At 37.2% G+C, this 24810-nt stretch overlaps 1 protein-coding gene across 2 annotated transcripts in view; it reads right to left on the minus strand.

The window, feature by feature from the left end:
• The window catches only part of LOC139980708 (adhesion G-protein coupled receptor G2-like), a 62273-nt gene extending 44091 nt beyond the window's left edge, over positions 1-18182 (minus strand). The window contains exons 1-6 of one of the 2 annotated variants that reach the window (XM_071992564.1): positions 17539-18174; positions 16346-16372; positions 14777-14892; positions 12698-12854; positions 12027-12149; positions 10167-10286 (exon numbers count right to left, since the gene is read on the minus strand). In XM_071992564.1, coding sequence (XP_071848665.1) covers positions 10167-10286; positions 12027-12149; positions 12698-12854; positions 14777-14892; positions 16346-16372; positions 17539-17587 — 592 coding nt within the window. In that variant the 5' untranslated portion in view covers positions 17588-18174. Of the gene's footprint in view, positions 1-10166; positions 10287-12026; positions 12150-12697; positions 12855-14776; positions 14893-16345; positions 16373-17538 lie in introns of both variants that reach the window. The other variant, XM_071992565.1, reaches the window with a different exon arrangement.
• Between the last annotated feature and the right edge of the window lie 6628 nt (positions 18183-24810).

A 24810-nucleotide genomic window follows, 5' to 3' on the forward strand; every position in this document is an offset into this window, starting at 1 on the left:
TGGAGGTCTGGAGAGGGTAGCCTTGGTCCCAATCCACCTCAAAAGTCTCAGTATATCAATCAGTAGAGGCACTCATATCTTAGGGAAAGCCCGCCCAGCGGGACATCTTTTAGATATGTTACCTAACACGATTCTTTGCAACCGATTGTCGTGGCGTTAGAAACTAAATTTTGGGCTCATGGTTACCAAATATGTTCATGGTCTTGATCCTATAAAGTAAATGTGACATCAACAGACAACCTTGTCATCTATCCAAGAAGGTATGCACTGTAGGGATGCACCGGATCCAAATTTTTGGATCCGGCCGGAACCGGATTTTGCCGGATAGTACATGAAATCCGGCCGGACCGAATTTTTTCATTACACAAAAGAAAATCATTAATAAGAAGTAGAAGTATTAAACAAGGAGCAAATCTTAGGTGAGGTATACGCATATTATAGAGAAGGTGAAATTAAGACCCCATTTATGAGATTAAATATAAATTAAACATGTTTAAACCTAATTTTCCTTACTTTGAATGTTTTTATTAATTTTTGGAAATAGTTTATATTGATTTAAGTTAATACCAACAACTTTTTAAGGAATAATTCAGGCCAGATTTTGAAAAAGATCCAGCCAGATTTTGAAAAAGATCCGGCCGGAACTGGAACCGGATAATTGCTCACTATCCGGCCGGATAGTCCGGCCGGAACGGATATCCGGTGCATCCCTAATGCACTGTTTAAAACAAAACTTGTATATTAAAGGTGAACTGTTTTTTATTTACAGTATAACAGTGTTTCATGGGTAAAATAACAGGAGAACGTTATGTAGCGTGTGCTTGATCGTTAACTTACATTCACTGCTCGATCTGTAAAATAACAGGACGTTATGGACGCTAAAGTACCATAAATACCGTGAATTAACATTCAGCATTGGTCGTGAAATAACAATGAGAAAAGCACTTTCAATTGCTTAACCTTAATTAAGAACAAATTGTGTTTAACAGTGGGAATAATTACTTGATACTCATTATTTTAACCTGTTTGTGAATGAACAACTACACTTTATAACCGTTCTGTATCGATTAACATACATCGGGACACTTTAAATTTGCATAATCATAGTTAAGGTAGTACCCAACATTTGTGGGTTATATTCTAGTCATGATGTGATTCGGTGTTCAAGTATGCACTTAATGTGGCTAATTAATCATGTAGGTAGTTAAAAAAGTATTGCATTTGATATGAAAATATGAGTTTATTGCTTGTGCTAAAATAATAACGGTTTACCCCTGGTTGACTAGTGATGTTAGTGCACTATTCTGATTGTTAGTTCGCCCCATAAATCGTTGGTTCACCTTGTCGTGTGAAGGTGAGATATTTAACGTGGTAAAGTAAGTCACCTTTAGAAACAAAGCCCTGAAAAGTAAGAAACTCTTTTTTCTTTAAATAATACTTACTAATCTGTTGATTCCTCGTAATCATGACCATGATCCAAGAAAAATATGAGTATTGCTCCAATTGCTGGTAGTCCTAAATATAAAATAAAACAATAAAAGATAAATTAAAAAAATGACTATTTCTTCATGATGATTATTTCTACTGTTAATAAAGTTTCTGATGGGTAGAGAATTGTGCGAGTCACATATGTATCTCCCATTGTTATGTTGTGTTATACATTAAAACCCTTTAATAGAATGAATAGACTGCACCATATTACCACCAGCAAAATTCCACCTTCACACACATAAACGCACCCATGCAGCATAGAGTTCAGCGCCGGGCGAGGTGCTATTACACAAAAGAGTACTTTCGCATATTGGATAATGTAAACAGTCAAATGGTGACGCAAATGGCTTCCATGGGATAGCAGAAATTTACATTCAATATAGAATTTCTTTGCAACACAAACAGAAACGCAGCCATCAGAATGTGTTATTGAAATGAAAAACAGACTGTGTAAAGACACCCACACACACATCAAGTTTAATTGTTGGTCTTCACATTATGTTGCATGCTCCAACGTTTAACGAGGTCTTCAAAATATAGGCTTTTAGCGTATGTCATATCGTAAGCCTAAACTTGGTACATTATTAGATAATAAGCAATATTAATGCTGTAGAGAAATATTGGCGTCATGGATGATATATATATCAGAACGAACGGTTGACAGAAACTTGACTCTATGGAATGGTTGTAGAAGACACAGAAAAGAACACAACTAAATGGGTATTGGAGACATATGTATAGGGTACCTACCCCAGGCTAGAAATACCGCTACTGTCACCAAGTGATGAATACTGCTTTTATTATACTTCCAAATAAGCATATAGATGGAGAACGCCTCCACCGACATCCACGCCACGGACGAGAGACAGAAGAAGTAAATCAATGACGTCATAGCCTTACACACCCCCGGTATCTCGGTTCTATCGACACCCAACAAGAACGACAGGTAGAGTCCCAATAGGGCGAGACAAAGATTAAAGTGGACGTGTGTCTGTTGCTTTATTCGAATGGATCTGTACATGAAGAAAATGAAACATTACCTCGGTTAACCGGTATATTAGAGGTACCGTAATAGAGTGAGTGTGAAACTCAAACGAGAGTTTACTAGTTGAGAATAAAAACGACTGGAAGGGTTAAAGGGTCCGTTATCTCACTTAGAGGATGTAAGTTGGAAATTATCGCCTCCGTGCATTTATGCTAGATAGTCAAATACTGGTCACCCGTACTCAATATTTAAAAAGCATTTTACTGCCATCCTCAAAGCATAGTACATAATGAGAGATATTTAGTTGTCTATTTTAGCATTCCCTCTGTGTATGGGAATAGCATGAAGGTTTGAGGGCTTGCTGAAATTGAGGCCAAAATTGAGGATCTTTTAAGCAGACATCCAGTGCGCTCTGTCGTCAATTTCCAGCAATTTAATCTTTACTTATTGACTCTAAAACAAAATTGTAATTAATATTTTATTTTTGTTATGTCATGGTCACCAAATAAACGTCAATGGGGTAGGTAGGGAGGGGTGGGAGGGGTGGGGTGTGAGGGGGGGAGTAACTTTAGAATTTCATTTGCACAATACTATTGAAAGTTCATTGGTGATTCCAGAAATGTTATAATCCTGTGTCACATGAGTAAGACTGCCGGGTTCATAGTAGTATTATGTATGTTTAGTTCTATCAACGCTATCCAACATGTTAGAGTGATAAGGAAACTGAATTTTTCATGAGAATATGCCATCACACGCGTCCTCTCTTTTCTTAATTTAGTACAAATTAAAAAACATTTTGTTAGTCGTAACAATTCCTCCAAATGAGTCATCAGTATCTGTCACGATAGATCTGTGTCGCGTAGGCTTGGAAGTAGATGGCGCTATGTAGATTTTCCTCAGAATACATGTTCTTAGTGACTGCTTCATTTGTCCGCTTATAATTACTAATATAAAATGAAATTCCGCTACCTACAAAGAGATAAACTAGGATGATGTCCAAATGTAGCATACTACCTAGAAATTCCCCCATTGACTTACAGAAGTATACATCGTCAAAGTGATGTGGTCTCTGAGAGCCTGAAGGTTTCTTCAAGTTGAAAACAAGACTCTCTTTACTACCTAGTAAACAATTTTCGTACACTGCTCTTGGAAGGCCTATAAAGTGGTCTAAATTTGCCCTCAGTTAAGTCAATTCTCGCACCACACTTACTTCCATGTGTGTATACTCTGGCATTCAAGCCACAAGGAAAGATAAATATTCTGTTTCATTAAATATCAAAGGACAAAATGTTCTTTTGTCGCTATTCAGCAGTTTTTCTGAGGGAGACACTCAGGCGCATTGATATCGGTTCTATATAAGAAGTACACCACCATTATAGACTAAAGAAAGTGGCGCGCATTACCAAGTGTATGGGATATTCAAGCGGTGCCTTTAAACGAATGCGGGAGTCGAAGTTTCAAAATAAGAATTTGGCAGAAATGTTATCAGTGTCTTCAAATCATACCACTGTTTTGGGTTGGGTTGTGTTGCAGTTCATAATTATCGAAAAAAAAGTACAAAGCTCAAGTAGGGGCAAAAATGCTATCTTATTACTTTAAAGTTTAAAGGATATATTTAAAGAGTGGTAACCTTCAAGGGATAAAAATGTGAAATGAGATAAGAGTATAGGCTGGTATTTCTTACCTGATAACCAACATCGTTACCAAGGAGAATGATAAAGCAATGATTGAAATAATGCATCCTATTATAGAGATGATACTAAGAGCCACATGGAATGGAGTGTCAGCAATATCGCCGGAAATACGCTGTAAATTAAAAAGATAAATATTAAACATTGTAGGACGACTGGTGGATTTCATTTCTGCAGCTTAAACTTACCAGCCTTTTCTGAGTTCATTCCCTTTTTTCTAAAGCAGTTAGTTTCGATTCATGTAACAAGCGTTAATGATACAGAGAGAAATCTGTTAAGAAACTGTTTGTCTGTTAGTTACATCCTGTGGTCATTTTTCCATCCTCACCCCACCCACTTCGTTGACTTCCCATTTTGGTGGGTATCTGGAGAGAACCTTAAGAACTATACAGAACAGCCCTTAAGATATTGATAAATATAAATGAATAAAATCTTCTGCTTTTAATACTAGTCTTCATCTTATTGGTGGTTATATTAATCGGTTCTTAACACAGGTCCCCCTAGGGCCCGAACCCGGGCCAAGTTACGTTATTGACTGTGGTGCAAAGTCATTTTGGGAGCGCGCATGTGAGATTCATTAACCTTAACAGTTAAAGCGTATAGGCCAGAATTGTAGTGATTCGATATTCCAAACACACATACTCTGACATCGTTGCGTGTATTCGCACCAGCACATGCAATGATGGAGTTTTAGACCTACTGCGTATCGCGTACTAAGGCATTTTAGGAGACAGATTAATTTCACGTACTCATACTCGAGCTTAGCGACATTTGTACTCATACGCATATCAATGGGAATCGTGCTGCTTGTACTCAGGCTGTAGTATACTAATACACTAAACATCTTGTGCATACACACTAATTTACGTGACAAAGTATAAGTTTAGGCTATTTGTAACTCTACCCGGTTATAAGCTTGTGTCATGCTTATAACTTATACATTTGTGGAAATGCTTGTTTTAAAGTAAATCCAGCTTGCATTTGTTTTTGACGAAGAGCTTTCGGTGCAGCACAACCTGACTCTTTAAAGGTTTGCTGTATTGGCCCTTAAATATGCCAGGTATTCAAATATGATCACATTTGGTCCAAATTCTTAACCTGTTTTTATTACCACCTTGGAAGAAATGTACCTCACTGGGGCATTCAATCATTTTCTGTGCTCATTTAGAATGTCTGGGAACAATTTTAAAAACAAAGACCCCCATGAAAGTGCTTTTTGAAAACTTGTAGCAATTATAGCGTGCTATAATTTCGGGCCTATTCATACTACCTTTAATCAACTTGGCAAATCAAGAGATGTTGAAATAATTGAAAAACCGGTTTTGACAATCAATGGCGCTAGTACAAAAGTGAAGTAAATGAGAAATTTGTATTTGCGAAAAAGCAATTTTCTCCTTATTTCACTCAAAGCATTAACTGTATTATAATACTTACAACAAGCACAGCGAAGCTAGTCAGATGATTACAAGCACACACTATCTCCGTGTCATTTGAAACCATACGACAACCTTCCTCTGACCATTTTCCTTCACCGTTAGTTAGGTTGTAATCCCAGAAGACACAAACAAACTCTATCGTGACGTCAGTTTCGTTATTCTCTTCATCAATAATCTACAAGAGACAGATATTAAGTTAAGAGTAACATCTCCGCGTTCCAAAAAACGAAAGTGTAACAGCTAAAACTCGTACAAGTAAGTGGTTTACTGTTGTTACAACATTTATAGTTTTAATAGGGTAACTGTAAGCAGCGTTTTTGGTATGTCGTGTCTGAGCTCAACAACAAAGGAAGATGAAAAATCAAAACAAAAGCAAAACACAATTGAATGCTATAGCTTTGCCTAGTAATGACTTTGTCGCAATTCCGGTTTTAAAGATATTCACCAATAAACATATACTATATATTATCGGTTCCTCACTGCAGGGGTAAAATGTTTGTCATGATTCTGTTATTATTTACTACATAATAATATTAAAACCTGATGGCAGAGTTAGGCACCGGTTAGGTTGTGTTTATAATGGAAAGAATGATTAGGTGAGAATTGTTGAGCCTTAAATGTAAATATGTGACATTTTTCAAACATTACAAGTGTTATACAAGTACCCACTTGGACTGATTGGTAGTCTGGTTTTTGATAGTCTATTACATATTTAAATTTAGTTAGTGACCAAAATTAATCTTTAAGTAATCAGTCTTGCCAAAATTGTATATGCTAGAAAATTAAATAATGGTCACCTATGTTGAATTTTCGACAGGGATTCCAACTGCCACTCTGAAAGTGGTTATCCATTCTGAGACATTTAGATATCTATAGTTAAATGCTCCTGAATGCTTGGAACTCGGAACAACCACACGTGCACATGCATGCGCAGTGTATGATGCATATGATGCAAACTTTAAACTTTGTTCTTACGGGTTTCGAGAATCTGGCCATGACAGATGAGTTCTCCGGCAGGTTAAATATGGGAACGTTTTCGACTTCTATCGTAGCAGAGATCACGTGACCATCTACATATTCAGCAAGTACAGATGAACCTTCCTGATTGACTGACGAGCCTTCCAAGTCAGATTGGAAAAGAACAGCATCGCGGTAGGTAATAAAACTAACTGGTATAGAAGTTAGATTTGGATTCACTGGAGAGAGAAAAAAATAAAGAAACAACAGAAATGGGTGAAAACAAAGAGGAATCAAATGAAATACCTTCAAAATATTATAATTATTAAGCATATGGTGCCTCTCCATATCGAACTACCCCCCCCCCCTCTGCAGTCTCTCTCTCTCAACCCTAAACAAGTGGTTACTTAAATGTAACACTGTGTAGATTGGTATGCCTCTCTACACAAATGCAAAACGAGTTACTAAACGGTGACACAAATACACTTTTAAAAGGTCACAAAATGATAGAAATCTTTCATGGTTCTACGAGGTAAAACAACACATGCGCGATAGAAACCTGTTATACCTATATCCATACGACCCCAAAATAGTAAATATTGACATGGCGTGTTTAGCACAGTTATTATAATATCAAGCGGGTGGGCAGCTGTGACAGGCACCTCGCTTAAGTCAACTTCTATGACAATTAACTATACAGGGTAACAATATGGCAGACGTGTGAGATATGGGTATAGCCTCACACATAAAGTATTCGCCAGGGTTTCCCCGCTGATATAATCAAAGAAGGACAATTTGAGTATTTTTTTTTGTATACTGCCTTTCATTGCCCCGCTTCAAATCACTCGTTATTGACAGGGCCAGCAGTATGAATACCATGTCTCTATCAGATAAAGGTTAGGAACTGTATCAGTATAAGAGTGCATTGAAGCATGACATGAGTGGAGAGTTGACAGTGGTATGATCATAATAGGAAGTTGTCACAACTGGCTACGACTAGGAGGGAATATATTAGTGCCGATGAGCTGGTATAGCCTAAGCTGTATGCGACTTTATTTCCTCAAACTACCCACAAACACACAACCACACACCGTATTTATGAACACAATGCAGCGGTTAGTCGGTTAGTCTCATATGTTTTCTCCCTATTATTGTTACATTATCTCTAGGCCTTACCTGTACCAATTATATCCAAAAGTAAGGGCGGTAGAGTAATAGATGATTTCCGTGATTCTATGACGTCATCATCTGGGTCCATAAAGGGGTCCTCAAAAACAAAAGGATCTTCGAGAGACGTCTTTGGCAACTGGAGAGCGCTAACTCCCAGGTTTGTTACCAGTTCAGTGTAATTATCATTAAGATCATGTACAAACCGTACTTGGCTTTCCAGAAGTGGTACAACCTCATCTATGTCCGAACTATCACCTAGCAACGTCTCATTAATTGACATCATATTATTAACCACGCCTACCACAGAGTCTGTGACCTTCAAGAGAAGACGAAAAAGAATTGAACTTACTACGGAGGGAGTAGGAAGCGGGGGGGGGGGGGGGGGGCTGGGGGGCGCCAGCCCAACCAGTGAAAAATATGGGGGCGGAAGTATCATTCCGCCCCCCCCCCCCCCGCTTCGCAAGTCAGAAAACCCCTTTTTCATTTCCAAATGAAAAAAAAAACTCATTTGAGTACCAAATTGCATCTAAGGCCAGGTGAAAATGCAAACTTATTTACAAAATGGAGTGGGTGTTGAAGTGTGCTATATTGCACCAAATTGCATATGAGGCTACCTGGAATGTAAAAAAATCCAAAGGGGAGGGGGACACCCCCTCCCCTTAGACCCCTGCCCCAGGCAGGCCATCAGTCTTCAGCCCCCCCCCCCCCACTCAAAAGTACCTTCCTACGCCATTGTAAACAAGTGACTGAATGCGTAATAGATGACGAAATATATTGAGATATGTCTGACCAATTTTCCTTCTAGTATTGTTTGGGCAAATTTATAACCCTCACGTGCTTAACTACTCACCTCCGTTGATGGACTACCAACTTCGACTATTAGGGCGAGTGATGTAATGATGTTTTCAAGTCCGGATTCGGTGATGAGATCTGTTTGACTTGAAGCTAGCAGCAGCAATTCACCGACCTCTTCAACGTTGTCTTCGGTGACGTTCGTCTTCGGAAAAAGAACCACAATCATTGTTTTGGTCAATTGTATAATAGAAATTTTACTTCGAATTGCACATGATTACTCAAGTTATATCAAACCCACATTTGTTGTTTTATATTCAGAAGGTCTGTGAATTTTGTCTATTCATTACCTGTTTCAAAATCTTCATCAACAAGTCCTGCAAAGTAGCCTAAGCTGTAGAAGACTACAATGAAAGTGTGGTAGGCCAGGCGTGTTGTTGACGTTCGCAATTTGTTAAACATCTGTTGTGACATCAAGCAGAGTTAAAATCTCAAATAAAGATACTTTTTTCGACTCACATTTGCAATTTCTTCCAATTGGTTTTCTAAAGCACTGTCATCGTAGCACTCCGTAACAACAGGCTCCGCCCACTCATCATCACAATATCGTCTGGCCAATGGTTCCTCTGGTTTTGATAATAATGATAAACAAAACCGTATCGTAGTCAACGCTTTGCAGACACAAATTTCAAAGAGCCTCAGAAACATTGAAAACTAAAGGTAGCAATGAGGGATAAACTAACACTTTCCTTTTCCATGTTTTGAGATGACAAATTCAGAAGATGGACTGACTTAGGGGAAGGTATGAGAGGGATGGAAGGGGAGGGTGGTGGTGTCGGAGATGCATTTAAACTTGTCGGGTCCTCTTTTAAAGTTGATCAACTTTTCCGGTCTGAACTTTTCTTTCTTTATGAAAGTATTAACTTCTCGATATGGCTTATTAAGTTTATAGAGGATATGTAGGCTACTGATCAACAGTGGTTAATTTTCAAACTTACTGAGGAATAAAGAAGCGATTGTAGGCTACACTTGTATTGAGTCCGTATACCTGTACTCGTTTTCTATCATCGTTGTCTCTACTGGTACTCGGCCTTGTGAACTTGTAATCATACTCGTCGCATTTGAAAATCTATAATAGATACTAGAGTCCTCGCGCATGCTGTTTTACTCGAACTCGTACTGTTGTATACTCGAACTCACGTTGTGTACTCGAACTCGTGTTGTTGTCAAAGTCATGTTGTTGTTTCGTACCCATGTTGTTGCACTCTTACTCATGTTGTTGTACTCGAACTCATGTTATGTACTCGAACTCGTGTTGTTGTATCCAACTCATGTGGTTGTTGTTCTCATACTCATGTTGTTGTACTCGAACTCATGCTGTGTACTCTAACACGTGTTGTTCTACTCGTACTAATGTTGTGTAGGCCTACTCGTTATCATGTTGTTAATTCGTAATAATGTTGTTTTTATCGTACTAATGTTGCTCTACTCGAACAACAAGCCTGACATACATGTCTCAATTCAGTGTAATACTAAATTGTGTAATACTAATATGCTATATAGGCTATATTGTTTGGGCCAAGTGAGTATAATTGTTCGTATGACTTTAAGACATTAGATATAAACATGACTAACTAAACTTACTGGCTGACCCAGGCGGGCATAGTTCCTCGGAATACATCGACTCTCCCGTCTTTCCTCGCGGAAATGTTAATATAATTCCTCTTATTTCGACAACATCTTCAGGACAAGGAACTGGTTCGGCTGTGGATATAAAAAAAACCAAAGTTTTCGGAAAGTGGAATATTTTCTAATGGTAATTTTTATCCCATTGATTTTTAACACTATAGGTTGAGTATAGGAATATCAACTATCACACGTTTATATACAATTCTATAGTTAATCATATTACTCGTTACAGCATGGTTTTAAAGGTGACACATCGATCGTGTCGCTTTAAGACGCCACAACAGTGCATGCTGCATTTCCGCATCTGCCAAATGAAGTATACAGCATAGTTGTGTTATATGTTTGTAATGAAACGCTTCTAATTGTGTCAAACAGTATGCTGAATACAATTACTGATGTCAAATTATACCTGTTCTGGTTTTGACCTCAGATATTGTATATATATATATATATTGTATATTTATATATATATATATTCCATACTGAATATAATAAACGTTTGCTCGAACGATCTTGTCAGATAACCCTTTGCTGTAACAGCTTTTCAGTCGCTAAGTAACAACTCCAAAGTCATGACACAGCCGTATCTTTGAGTAAACAAGTATAGGTGTCTAGCTACGTGCTAATATGTATATTGAGAAAAGAACAGCAACGTACACGGTTACCTATACTACGTCGTGTGTTAACAGAGAAGTGAACGTTTGTTTGAAGCAACTATAGAACTGTTGTAGTTCAACCATGACCAGCGGGTGTGAAAATGCAGACGAATAAGATTGACGAGGACTTGTGAACAATAAGGAAATGTAAGGCATTTCACCCTAGCTGCAAATTAAACTCTGGCATAAATTTATAAGATACCGAGTAATGGTGGTATCATATTGACATTACTAAAAACATCAAATTAATTGCTGTATGAAAATAATATCGAAATCAGAAACAAATTAAACATATCAGAGACGAAAACAAAAGGAAGAAAAAACTAAATTTGTAGATTAAACATCGAAACAAATCGAGAAAGGCAATTTTGGGAAGTTTATTTGGGAATTTAGTGTCTCTTCTCGGCCACCGTACTATATGAGTGTTAATTTTCACGTTACTAATGATGTTTGTTTTTGCTGTGACACTGTTGATATGAAACAAAAACTAGAAAACTTGTGCTGTGCAATATATGTATACTTTGGACTTAAAAACTGTGTAATTACATGACAAATGGCATCGGACTATGGAAACCTGGTGTTTATGGTTAATTCACGACTGAGTAAAGATTGATTTTCATAAGTAACATCTACTTTACTAATCTTTACGTATGCCAAAATGTGTTTCGCTATGTGAATCATAGAATAAGTACACATACGCGATTATCCACAGTAAAGGATAATACAACCTATACAGAAACAGTTCACATGTTATAGCAGTGTCCACACAATATCAGTGTATATACACAATAACGGTAAATATGTATAATCAGTATTAATGATATATCCGAATTCATGTACTAACCGTACATATGAAATAAAGCATGCTATAACTGTATATACTTAATACAATTGCAATATCCATACGATAACAGGACACATGATATTGACATAATGGATGAAATAACAGTATGCATTTAATAAAAGTATACATGTAATAACAGTATACATGCAATAACATCATGTAAGTAATAACAGTGTTCATGTAATAAAAGTATACATGATATAACAGTATGCATGTAATAACAGTATACATGTAATAACAGTATGCATGTAATAAAGGTATACATGTAATGAAAGTATACATTCAATAACTCTATAGGTCAGCAAATTCACTTACCTTTACAAACATCTTCGACTTTCTCGTAGTCTTCTCCGCAGATGCAAAGAACGTCAACGCCGCCATCACTCATGCAGACCTCTGTTGTTTTATTGCATTTGTCGTTAAGACCACATATTCTAACTGTTCAGAAAAGGAATTTCAGAACAACTTAAACAAATCTATCCTCATACATATTGGGCGTTTGGTATGATACATAGATACACTCAAGCAAAGGCTGGAACACAAAAGAATAGTTCCCGCGTCACTACATATATCAGGTTGACCCCAATGGCTCCCCCAGCTTATAAAAATCAAGGCTGCGATCACGTGACTATTATGATTATTTTGCCTGATGATCTTACATTGAGTGACGTCACCACGATTGATCGTGTCCAGGTTTATATATCAAGGGAGAGAGTTCTTCGACAACTACGGGAAAAATACTTTATCTTTATTTTACAAAAGACGTTGTTTGCTTCGATATGGTTTTTGTTTTGGTCGGGCACGCCCAATTTTCAAATTGTTCTTTTTTTTCCCTGTAAGTATTTTTAGAAAATGAGAAGACATTTTTAATCCCATATATACTTTGACTGATTAAATTATTCTATAGAGGACCGCTTTTGTAGAGCTGTAACACCCCCTTCCCTCCCCAACCAGCCTTATTATGCTTGGTTAAAAGTAAGGCTTACCACAAGAGTAGAAAACCTCTAAGTACTTTGGGAAGGTTCGGCACGGATCACCAAAAACATCATTAGTCGCTTTCACAGAGCAACTAGTTTGGTTTTCACACTCTTCTTTAACGATTGATAGTGAATTTTCTGCTCCACAACCACCCACTGGGGGCTCCTGATTTGAACAAAAATGAACATAGATTAACATAAATGAACACAGATGAATGGACATGATTAGCTGCTCTTCATAAAAGCTCTATCTTTATTTGATGTATTTCATAAGGGCTCTATCTTCATTTGATGTATTTCATAAAGGCCCTATCTTTATTTGATGTATTTTGTAAGGACTCTATCGTTATTTGATGTATTTCACAAGGGCTCTATCTTTATTTGATGTAATTCATAAGGGCTCTATCTTTATTTGATTTATTTCATAAGGGCTCTATCGTTATTTTATGTATTTCACAAGGGCTCTATCTTATGATTTGATGTATTTCATAAAGGCTCTATCTTTATTTGATGTATTTCGTAAGGACTCTATCGTTGTTTGATGTATTTCACAAGGGCTCTATCTTTATTTGATGTAATTCATAAGGGCTCTATCTTTATTTGATTTATTTCATAAGGACTCTATCGTTATTTGACGTATTTCACAAGGGCTCTATCTTTATTTGATGTAATTCATAAGGGCTCTATCGTTATTTGATGTATTTCATAAGGGCTCTATCTTTATTTGATGTATATCATAAGGGCTCTATCGTTAGTTTACGTATTTCGTCAGATTAAATTTAACTTCTCTGTCATATTTGTATTTCATAAAAGTGTACAAATTGGCAAATCAATTTCCTTAAATAATTATGATAAAAGCGTATAAAGTGCATGCTGAGAGTCAACTAATATGTACAAATAATACTATATACATAGCAATATCTGAATATAAACCAAGCTAATGAGAGTGTGGGTAGTACATGTAATGCTTAATGGAAAAGAGAGGAAAAGAGGATATAATTTTATTTCAAGAGAAGACGTTTAGTATAGGCCTTTATTGTAACGTTCCAGCGGTTACGGATAGCGTAAACAGAAATTGTCGGACGAATTGCCGAGCGGTTTAACAATCTATGTACATTTTTGAAACTGATACAGTCCATAAGAATAATACACGAAGAACTAACATTACGCCATTCATATTAGCTGAGTAGTATATTGGTATGCTGACTCAACATCCAACATGTCTCTCATCATGTATCCCTACTGTGGGTATACCTCCATGTGACATTACATGGCTATCTATCCCCACGAATGATTACCATTATATCTCTATTGACAAACTGCTAAGGACCAAAGTGATCGTGGTAACAGAATTTCAGCCTTTATCTAGCATGTAGGGTGTCGTATCAATCAATGGAATACATAAATGAATATAGTTAGAATATAAAACAGGCAACTCTACGGATATGGCAAATATAGAGAATAGTTTAACACTTGCTCCACTAACTGCATATATATATATATATATATATATATATATATATATATATATATATATAATATATATATATATATATATATATATATATATATATATATATATATATAATAAATCAATAAAGAATAACACACCAGAAAAATTCCACTTCACGACCGGTTTCGTCCTTTTGGGACTCATCAGGCGATGGTAGGAATCGAACCCCGGGTCTTCGTGTCACGAACCTAAGCCCGTACCACTCGACCACAGTGATTCTACTGGTGTGTTAAAGCGTATAAATTGGCTTTGAATAACTGTCATTAAGGGCATATTACCCTTGGGTGGTACGGGCTTAGGTTCGTGACAAGAAGATCCGGGGTTCGATTCCTACCTTCGCCTGATGAGTCCCAAAAGGACGAAACCGGTCGTGAAGTGGAATTTTTCTGGTGTGTTATTCTTTATTGATTTACTATATATCTGTCATACCACTTGCTACACATTCATTTCTTATATATATATATATATATATATATATATATATATATATGTGTGTGTGTGTGTGCGTGTGTGTGTGTGTGTGTGTAAAGCATTAAGGAAGCACTTTATTTCGGTAAGTCACGATGTTTACTTACTCTATTCCCACAGAATTTGTCTGACGTTCGGCCATAAAGAGCATCATGAATATGTATGACTTTGCTATTATTGCAACTCAAGTGTAGAGTGCTTCTTTCACATGCTCTTTCTGTTTCTGTAAAGAGAGAAAATAATCAGTACGTAACCCATGCATGTTACAAACTTTAACAAAAACTTGGTTGTTATTTTATTGAGGTTCAACAGCACAAAGACAAAATACATGTACCCATTCCGTTACTAAAGCCCTCTGGTTTTGCGGTACATGACAGGTACTACAACAACACACACGTAGTCTAACCGACTGTAACAAATAACCTCTATTGACCTGCTGACCTTGGACATTTTGGAATTAATTGAATAATTATCTACAGGGGTGATGAGAATATGGCGGGTCATTCTTACATTTTGACAAGAGTGTAATGCGAAAACAAAAACAACAGTTATAGTTTAGTTTTGCCCTTTATAACCTTTGACACCATGATGTGCCTATGATGAAGAAAATAAAAGTATTGCAAAAGATTTAAAGTTAATAACGTCAGGAAACCATATATGTTCGTGCTTGAAGTGGACACATCCAACCATCTTCTTTGGCTTGTATGACAAAAATCTTTGCGAAGATAACCTCTTCCAAACGGCTGAGAAAAAATCTTCTTCCGCTCAAGGGCTATATTCTATAGTTCATAAGTCTTATCTGAGAGCTCTCATGTTGTAAGTATATCATAGCGGCACTGGATTCTTAAACTGTTCAATTTTCTCTTCGTGTTTTCTGTTAATATTTTCTAGATAGATGTTGACCGTGTTGACATTGACACCAATGCTACCATTAGAACATGTGAAGAGGTCAAATATTTTAGACTAAGCATATGCAAAACCCATTACCATTACATAAAATAAACACTGAAATGAATAAAGGGAAACAACTACGTAAATAAAACTGAAGCAAATGAGGCTCGATGACGTCATACCTGACTTGATCAAGTCTTCAGCCATTTGTGTGGGGAGACATTAAATTTGTGATATCTCCCACATAGAATGAGACATTTCTTTGGTGTCTGGTGACGTTGATTATCACTGGTATCTCTATCACATTTTGGTTTTTGTCGCCTTGAAATATGTGATATCTTTCGAATAGAATTACCTGTTTTGTGAACATTTTCATGATATTTATCTTTATCACATAGACCAATAATGACGGTTGGTTTGGTGTCTCCTTGAAAGTGATTTGATATGTGAGAAAGAATATCAGTGATTCTGTATTATAAGCAAGTCATCGACACGGCCACATGGTCACAGCTTCGATGTAAAGGAACCGATGGGTCCTATGACGTCATGGGATCACTTTGATTTTCCGTGCCAAAGCACAGCATATATAGTGTGCTGATTATAAAAAACAATATAGCAGTAATTTTGAATTCCGAAGTCCACCTCAGCTATTATTAAATTACTATTGAAAAATACATAAATATAGGGGCGGAGGAGAGAGGAACAATTTGACATGCACAGTCACAAAGGTTGTTAAGCAAGCAGACATACATACAGATACACAGACAGATAGACAGTTGACTTACTATTTACTTGGCCATAGCACAGTGTAACTGTAAAAAAGGAAATAAAGAAATTTAATTTAATTCAAAGAATGCTTTACATTTTTGTTGTATAATAAACAATCAAATAAGATATGATATGGGACAAGAAACAAGAGATATATTTCGGTCCGTTTAAGCTTCTATATATATATACAAAATGAAAAGTGGCTTTCAGGTTAAATCGGGAATAAGTAAATCCTTTTTGGGTATATGCACAAATGAAGGCTCACATTCCATCTCCCCTCTTCCAAGCCACATAACTGTAGTTTCGCCAAACGATGTTATATATGAAACATCTCCAAATGAACCAAGTGGCTCGGTATAGAATCATGGACTACAAGTTCAAGGGATATAGTAAAGGGCGACAAATTTATGTCATCAATTTTGTTTTATGCTTCTCTTTAAAATGTATGTAAGCGAATTTTCTTCTTCAAAATGATTATTCATAAACATATGAATACACTACAGTCATTGGGTGGCAGTTTCGGTGGTGAAGTGGGAGGGGGACTGGGTATTGCTATCTTCACATCACATCCCCTATACAGTAAAGTTGAAACCCTGCCCAATTCAAACGATAAAGTGACAACATCAACATAAAGTTAAACACTTTGCTCTCAGTGTTCAACTATACTAACATCACACCTGTTTGCTTCAAAATTCAACTTATAATACCAGCTGTGACAATTGCAAGGAATTACATGAAAATGCCACCAGAAATGCTCAGTATATGTTCTTCGTTCTTCTAGGCCATCCTTTCAATGATAAACAAGGAAGGAATTAGGTTCAGTATTTCGGTCTACTACGTCTGGCATAACATTTTTCTAATATTATGTGGTATTTCTCTCTTTTGGCTGTATTATCATAATATTTCTAATTTCATATGAATCATTATGGTGACCTGGTTAGGAGGGAAGTATAGGGGTGGTTATACTGTAAGCAATAGCTTTCTACATAAAATAAACGAGTTCACTTTTTTCCCCCAATTATTTTTACTTTCGCTATCTGAGATGCTACACGCATACATGACTTAACATACTGTAAAGCCTATACCAAACAGTGTAAGCGTACTATTAGTATGATATATTCCCAAAATAAAACTTTAGTAAAAAGCTTAGCTCACGAAAGCAGACACGGTAAAATGTAAACCGATCACCATAATATTGAGAGAAACGCACCTGTTACAGCGGCCAATACAAGTCTCCAAAGAACCCTTCCTTGCTTCATAATTTCTCAAGTATATGTCAAATATGCAAATTCACCGTTAAATTTCAATCTCTTCTTTAGAATTAGTCCAAGTTTCTTAAAAGTCCCAGTAAAAAAGCGGCAAATACATGGAAAGATATAACTTGAATTTATTTCGTAAATCCCCGTGGTTTATGCTATAACGTCAGTTACGCAGTGCTAATCACCACCACTATATAAAACTATATGAACACTCCGCACTATAGTAACCACTTTATAACCTGACGTCCGTGCATGCAGCGAAACAACCCACAATGTAAACATAGGTTGTTTGCATGGAATCATTTCCTCTTCAAACCTTTCTACTGCTTGAATGTAGTCATTACTTAGATAAGAGTTTCGTGATTTTCCCTTTGTAAGTCACTTAGTATTTCAGTTTCTATTGCGTCTCATTGCAACACGTTAGAATAAGGTGTGTCAAAGTTGTCCTCGATTCCTGGCTTGAATCCAAATATTCTAGTGAAACTTTTATGTGCATGCATGCTATACACTGTTTTTGTTTCATTCTCAGCCCTGCACGCCTCTCGGACTTGGGCCGGACTCCAAGAGACCCACAGCCACATCTTCTCAGAGAGAGAGAGGTGGAGAGAGAGGGAGATAGAAGGGGGGGGGGGGGTGTGGCAGTGGCGGAGCTAAGAGTTTTTGGTTAGGGGGGACCAGAATGGTCTGTAGGGGCGCTTTCGACACTATCTAAGCGGAGCGCCACCACAGATTGGAGCGGAGCGTACAGACTTTTTTTGAGTAAAGATACTACCCTAGATCGCCGGAAATGACCTATTCCGGGCCTTGCTAATTTGTAGATAATGTGACAAATGTCAATAGGTAGATGAGAGCGCCATAAAAAAAGTCAGTAATCGCGAATAAGTAAAAAGTGGTAAAAAAGCTGAAAAGGGCGCCAGCAGTCCATTGAGTCCATCGGGGGGGGGGGGGGGGCATCCGCCCCCTGACTGTATGGACGCTCCGCCACTGAGGTGTGGGGGCCGAAATAAACGTTGGTTGGAACATATCGACAAAGAGATTGAACAAGAGGCAGGTGTGGCATGCTCAATCGAAAGACATACCAGATTAGCGAATGATTGTGGGCCGATCATTTTTTTCCGAGAATTAAATTGCAATCTTTCGAGGCGGCCAGATGTGGCCCACGGGCTACCCTTTGAGTACCCTGCATGTAGCACAAGAAAAGAAGAAAAGAAACCAGAACCTGAAATAATTAGTTATTGTTATGAAACCCTGTAACAAATCGAGAAAGGGAAGGAAGCATGTATAATATTTAGGAGGAAGGGAAAAGCCCGGTACATTTTAACAATTGTGTATGTTAATGCATGAAATGCCCTATATAACAACACGATGCTCAGGTAATGCGTTCCGAAATAAAAACTGAAAGAAAAAACTGCTTCCTTTACAGAGGTAAAATATAACATGTTTGAAGTCATTTTGGAGTACTTTGTCTCGCCCATCCTGTCTAATTTCTGTTTCATTTTACGGGTTGGTTCGTAATGTAAATTCGGTGGCGCAATTTGGAAATACATTATTCTGTCTGTTGATTTCCTTCCAACGTTTCTCTCATACTTGAATATCATTAAAATAAATAACTGGTGATGACATCAATTCTTGCTATAATAACATGTAAAGCTGTATGCCGTCGAAGTATCATGGTAGGAATTTTTTTTTTCGTTTCTATGGTGAAAATTAGCTCATTTCTTGTCTGTCTGCGTTTTGCCAATAATGGCCCACAAATAATTAAAATAATTTTTCAATGTTCCATATTTTAGGAATGCACGGGCGTGAGGAGAGGATGGATAATAATAAACAAATATCTAGCCAAAATGAAAAATACATGAAATAATTTTCAATAAAGAAAAGAAAATAAGCAAGAACATTTATTTTTGTACTTGAAAATATATACGAAAAAACACAATATAAAAGGAATCTTGACCCCATTCACCTCGCCCCTGGATCATCACTGGGGCTCTAATCCCTTTGACGGCACTATGATTCCCAACTAATACCTCGACCCCCCCCCCCACCCCTCCCCGTCTTTCCATTCAGAAATACCCAACGCCTCTGCTCTCGAGTCGTCGACTTATATTTGTCAATAAATCCAATTTGTCGAGTCCCTACCTTATTCCTATCTTGCCAACACATAAAATGGTAGGCCTATGTGTTGACTTCTCTACTTACACTAACATGACACATCGACGAAAGTTCTCCACAAGTCGTTTTATTCCATTAAACGCAATTAAGTCTAAATCTAATCTCTGTTCCTCCAGAACCACCGTATGGAGGAGATTTATATACACCAAAAATTCACAGTTTTTGTTTCTAAACTTGAATAAAATATTTCAGACAGGGTATAAAGTCATAACAATGATCTTCTTTACCTGGGTACAATTTTCAAAACATAATCTCATTATATATATATACAAACTGGTTTCTAAAGTAATAATGATTAACTGGTTGACTCGTAATAAGTACATGGTCACTTGAGAAGAGGAATTACCCCACCACCATGCACACTCCCCCACCCCTCGTTAACTTTGTTCCTTTCCCACCGCCAATTATGACATCTTTGTTTCGAAAAAAATCAATTAAACATGTTTCACTCAAAATGACGATAGTCTTTGGCAAACGCAGATGATATCTGCAAACAAAAACGAAAATTATATTCCGTTACAGTGCAAGTTACCTTCTCAATAAAACTTTCAGGTTTTGAGAATTTACTGATTTGGAATGCTCGATACTCGAAGTAGCTCACTTCTAATGTTAGCAAAACAAATCGTTAAAGATCATTTTATAGAACTATTGAAAGACATATAGGGCTACATGTAAAATCTGATCTCAAATAACATATTTCCGGATATCATGATACTAAAGATTGTTATAATTAGACTCCTCTAAAGTGATACCTAGTTGTTGATTCGTATATCAGAAATGATTATACTTCATGCTATAAGATAATTAATCAAAATTAACATACAAACAAATGCAAACAAACAAACACGCTGCAGTACTTTCTCGAAGTCAAATATTCCCTGCCAAGTATAAACCTCTATAATCATGCCGGATCACGCGATCGAATTATAAATTTCTTGGCCAGGATTATTTCAGAATTCGATAGTTTGATTTCTTTGTTTCCAGAAACTTGTAAGCAACTCTGAAATTGTTCCGCCGTTTTCTTCAATCAATTATAACATCCTCGTACTCATTCGAACTGCTAACATAAGTAGGGTTGTTCTGCATATCGACAGACTGGCCTGTGTCTTTCTTCATATAAGTTGACTTAGTTCCACCGACGATGGGAGTTGAACTTGTCCCTCCAGATCGCTTGGTAGGATCGAATTGGAAAGCTTTCTTCATTTCAGGATTTTGAGCAATCAATATGTAAAACATACAGAATCCTTGCAACGAAAGACACACGCAGAAGAGCAATTGGAAAACAAGGCTGATAGGATTTTGAAATGTGGCCAGAAATCCGAAGGTCCACGCCATACCGAGGAGAACCCAGAAGAGGAAAGTACTCTTAAGGCGTGTTATGAACTCCGCCCTCTGTTCCGTCTTGCCTGTGAGTCTTATCTTGCGACAGCTGACACGATATGTGGCTAATACGAAGACCGCAAAATTATAAAAAGAGAGTAAGAAAATTTCTAGCAGGAATCCGAAATAAAGGACTGGTCCGGCATGTAGAAAACAACTGTGGGGGAAAGACAGATCTGAAGGCTCTTGAATCCTGGGCTACGCTTTGGGACATGAAATTCAATCCCTCTAAATGCTTCATGATGTCTACAAAGCGTAGCGGGGCAAAATCTGTGTTGTTTTACTCCATATACAATCAAATGTCGGAGTGCGTCACTGCGCAACCTTATCTTGGTATCCTGTTTAGTGACAATTTATCTTTCTCTACTCATATTGATAAGATTTGCTCTAGGACCAGCAGAAGCCTTGGCTTCCTTAATAGGAATTTGCGCTCTTGCCCACCAGAATTACGTGAATTGGCCTATATGTATATGTGTCGTTCTACTCTTGAATATGCAGCTCAGATTTGGGATCCTTATAAGGTCTCAGACCAAGAGAAAATAGAAAAAATTCAAAGGAAGGCAGCACGCTTTGTAACTCGTGATTTCCGTAGGCAATCCAGCGTCACTGAGATCTTGAAGACTTTGAAGTGGGAACCCCTCACAGAAAGAAGGAAAAGGGCCAGACTTATGCTCTTTTACCAAATTATTTATGGCCTAAATGCAGTCCCAAACGAGACTAATCCCTTCTTGAAACCAGGGAGGCGTGGCCGCTATACACAAATTCCACATAATCATCGTGCTTTTCAGTATAGTTTCTATCCTAGAACTATAAAAAAAGACTGGAATACACAATCCTTGGCCGTTAAAGAGAGCCCTATAGTCTTGAGGTGTTTAAGACAAGATTGCCCACACATTATTATTAGCACTGCTGCGCTGCGCACCAACATCCTCATTGTGATACATGAGAGGGGTTTTTATCGAGTATATTACAGAAGCAGAAGTTATTTCTTCATATACATGCGACCACATTTTATAAATTGAAGGTCATTTGCTACTCCTCCTAGAGCGTTTGTCCAAATCTGCTGAAATGTTGGGGACATAACGCTTGAATGGTGGTGAACTAAAGTTGTTTTTAGAAATATATTTTTTGTCGTCATGTGAGGGCGCAAAACAGGGCCTTCTGTGGATTTTCAATTATGATGAAATGATCTTGTGCATTGATAAAGAAATTTGTTTTCCAACTTTTTAGTATTCACGATTATATATGCGTTTTGGTGTGAGTAGCATCCTAACTTCTCGGCATTTTGGGAAATAATTCCACCCGTGGGAGACTTGACCAGGTCAGATAATTACTTGTTATTCTGGCTTCCTATCTATTTCGATGCCATTAATTTTTTACCTGCAGTGTTACTAGATGGCATCTCACCCAAAGTGTTGAAGCCCCCCCCCCCCCGCCCCAGGCTCCTTGTTTTGGTTATTATCTCATATCGTCAATCTGATTCTTACCTATATGTCGTCTACTACTTGCCGGTACCAATTGTTTTAAGAATTAATGGGGATAGTAGACCGTTCCAGAACTATACACTAATCAGTCTTTTATCCTGACTAAAACAAAGGACCATTGAAAATAACGCATAACAAGTATCAATCGAGACAGAAATTATACCCTGTTTGACTTCCAATTTGGTTTCTGAAAGGGTAACGCTTGTTAGACATGCTCTCAGTGTAACCGTTGCATCAGTGTATTCTGTAGACAGATGTGCAAACTTCCTCGATCTCTGCCTATAGATCTGAAGAAAGCGTTCGATACCAGTCGACCATTATATCCTTCTAAGCATGCTGTATATATAGTTATGGTATTCATGGTAAGGCATACAATGTTATGACCAGCAATACTTGTCAAATAGGAAAACAGTTAATGTACGTAAATGGTGTCGTTATTTCTTCTGACTATACTAACATTACCACTGGCGTTCCTTGGGGGGGGGGAGATCTAATTGCACCTTAGTTTGCTTTTCTTCAGTTACGTTAATAATATTTAAAACAAAATGGTTTCCAATCCGGTCTCTGCATTATACTAATAAGCCGATATTATGAATATGTTTGTTCATGACGTATAAGTTTTATAAACCTCATTCGGAAGCGTAATTTTTTTCCCTAGGACGAATAAGGGCATCGGCCAATCAAATCCCTGGATTCCAAACATGTGACGCTTTATCAAAAAACTATGTACTGAATCTTTTTTCCTAGTTTTGACCCCAGATTATGAACGACAATCCTTCATTTTCTAAAGTCCCTATAGTCCTTAACCCACTTTCTAAACCCTAACTCTGATTTCAAACGAATTTGTAAATTCCTGAAAAACCTGAAACCCTTATCCGTCCTAGGAATAAAAATTAGGCCATTCGGAAGGTATAATATGTATTAGGGAACTTCAAACTTGTTGTTTTTGATTGCTCACAAACTCACCCGTTGCATCTTGGTAGAATTGATTCCACTCCAAAGAACGTGTTGATCATTCATATCACAAATTTCTTGACTTTTAAATTGCACCAACTTCTCCCAGCTGGGCAATCTGTACAAAGAACTGCGCTGTCTTTCAGACTTTCTTAAATACACCGACATGTTTTGTATTGTCTTAGAGCCTCACTTCCCCGTGTTGTTGCTAATTCAATTGTATCCTTCTCTTGTGTATACACACTCCAAGAACTCTTTAACATGATATTGGTCTCTAAGGGGTGGCTAATGCTCTAAATCCTTAAGCCTTTTACAGGTGCTGCAAAAACAGAATTCTAAAAGGTTTTTTAAGTTCAGCCATCGCCGTTATGCTACCAATGCTCTGCACAGTTAACCATCGTGTCGTTAAAAAGTCACTGGTATTCTTAACATGTGTGTTTTTATAAATAAAAGATACGTTAAACAAAAATGCTCTCAATACTGCTTTCAGTAACATTCCCAGGCCTAGAGATTGTTTACATGTGTCCAGTTACACCGTATAGGAGTAATACTCTTTTCTGGAGTCATTATAGGCGCAGTTTTAGACATGGTAAACCGCTGCTGAATAACTATGTTTTTGAAACTCTGGAATGAACTTCCAAATGATATACTTTTTTTTCTTTCAAAAATCCAATTCGTGTATAATTCTTAATACAACACTTGAAGGCCTGTCTTATTTCTAAATATTCCGATGAAGTTATTTGTATCTGTTTTATACGCATGCATCCTTTTAACTACTTCTCATGTATTGTTCTTTTTCATACTATAAGTTACTGTACTTCAATTTTCATTTCTTTGATTCTTTTTCTTTAAACGTCCCTAGCCTCGATAACAATTGTACTGAACTTCTAGTGTTCGGTTTATATGCATGCTCGTAATAGGTGTATGTTGATGTGTGTAATTATATGCATGAATGTGTATGTATATATATGAAATGAACGAATGAATAAATATAAGCGAAATCAACAATAAATACAGAAATAATGATACGGATAAACACAAACTGTTTTCATTATTGTTGTATAATTTCTTACTCGGACAAACCTCATAGCGGGGTATAAAAATCCACTCAGTATCGACATACGGTAATGGTATTATAGAGGCTTAAAAAAAAACTCTAAAAATATTAAAATATTACAAAAATGGCACCACGTCATGTTACCTGCAGTACCCATAATGTACAGGGACGAGGAA

This window comes from Apostichopus japonicus, chromosome 15 (assembly GCF_037975245.1).
Source record: "Apostichopus japonicus isolate 1M-3 chromosome 15, ASM3797524v1, whole genome shotgun sequence".
Classification (NCBI taxonomy): domain Eukaryota; kingdom Metazoa; phylum Echinodermata; class Holothuroidea; order Aspidochirotida; family Stichopodidae; genus Apostichopus; species Apostichopus japonicus.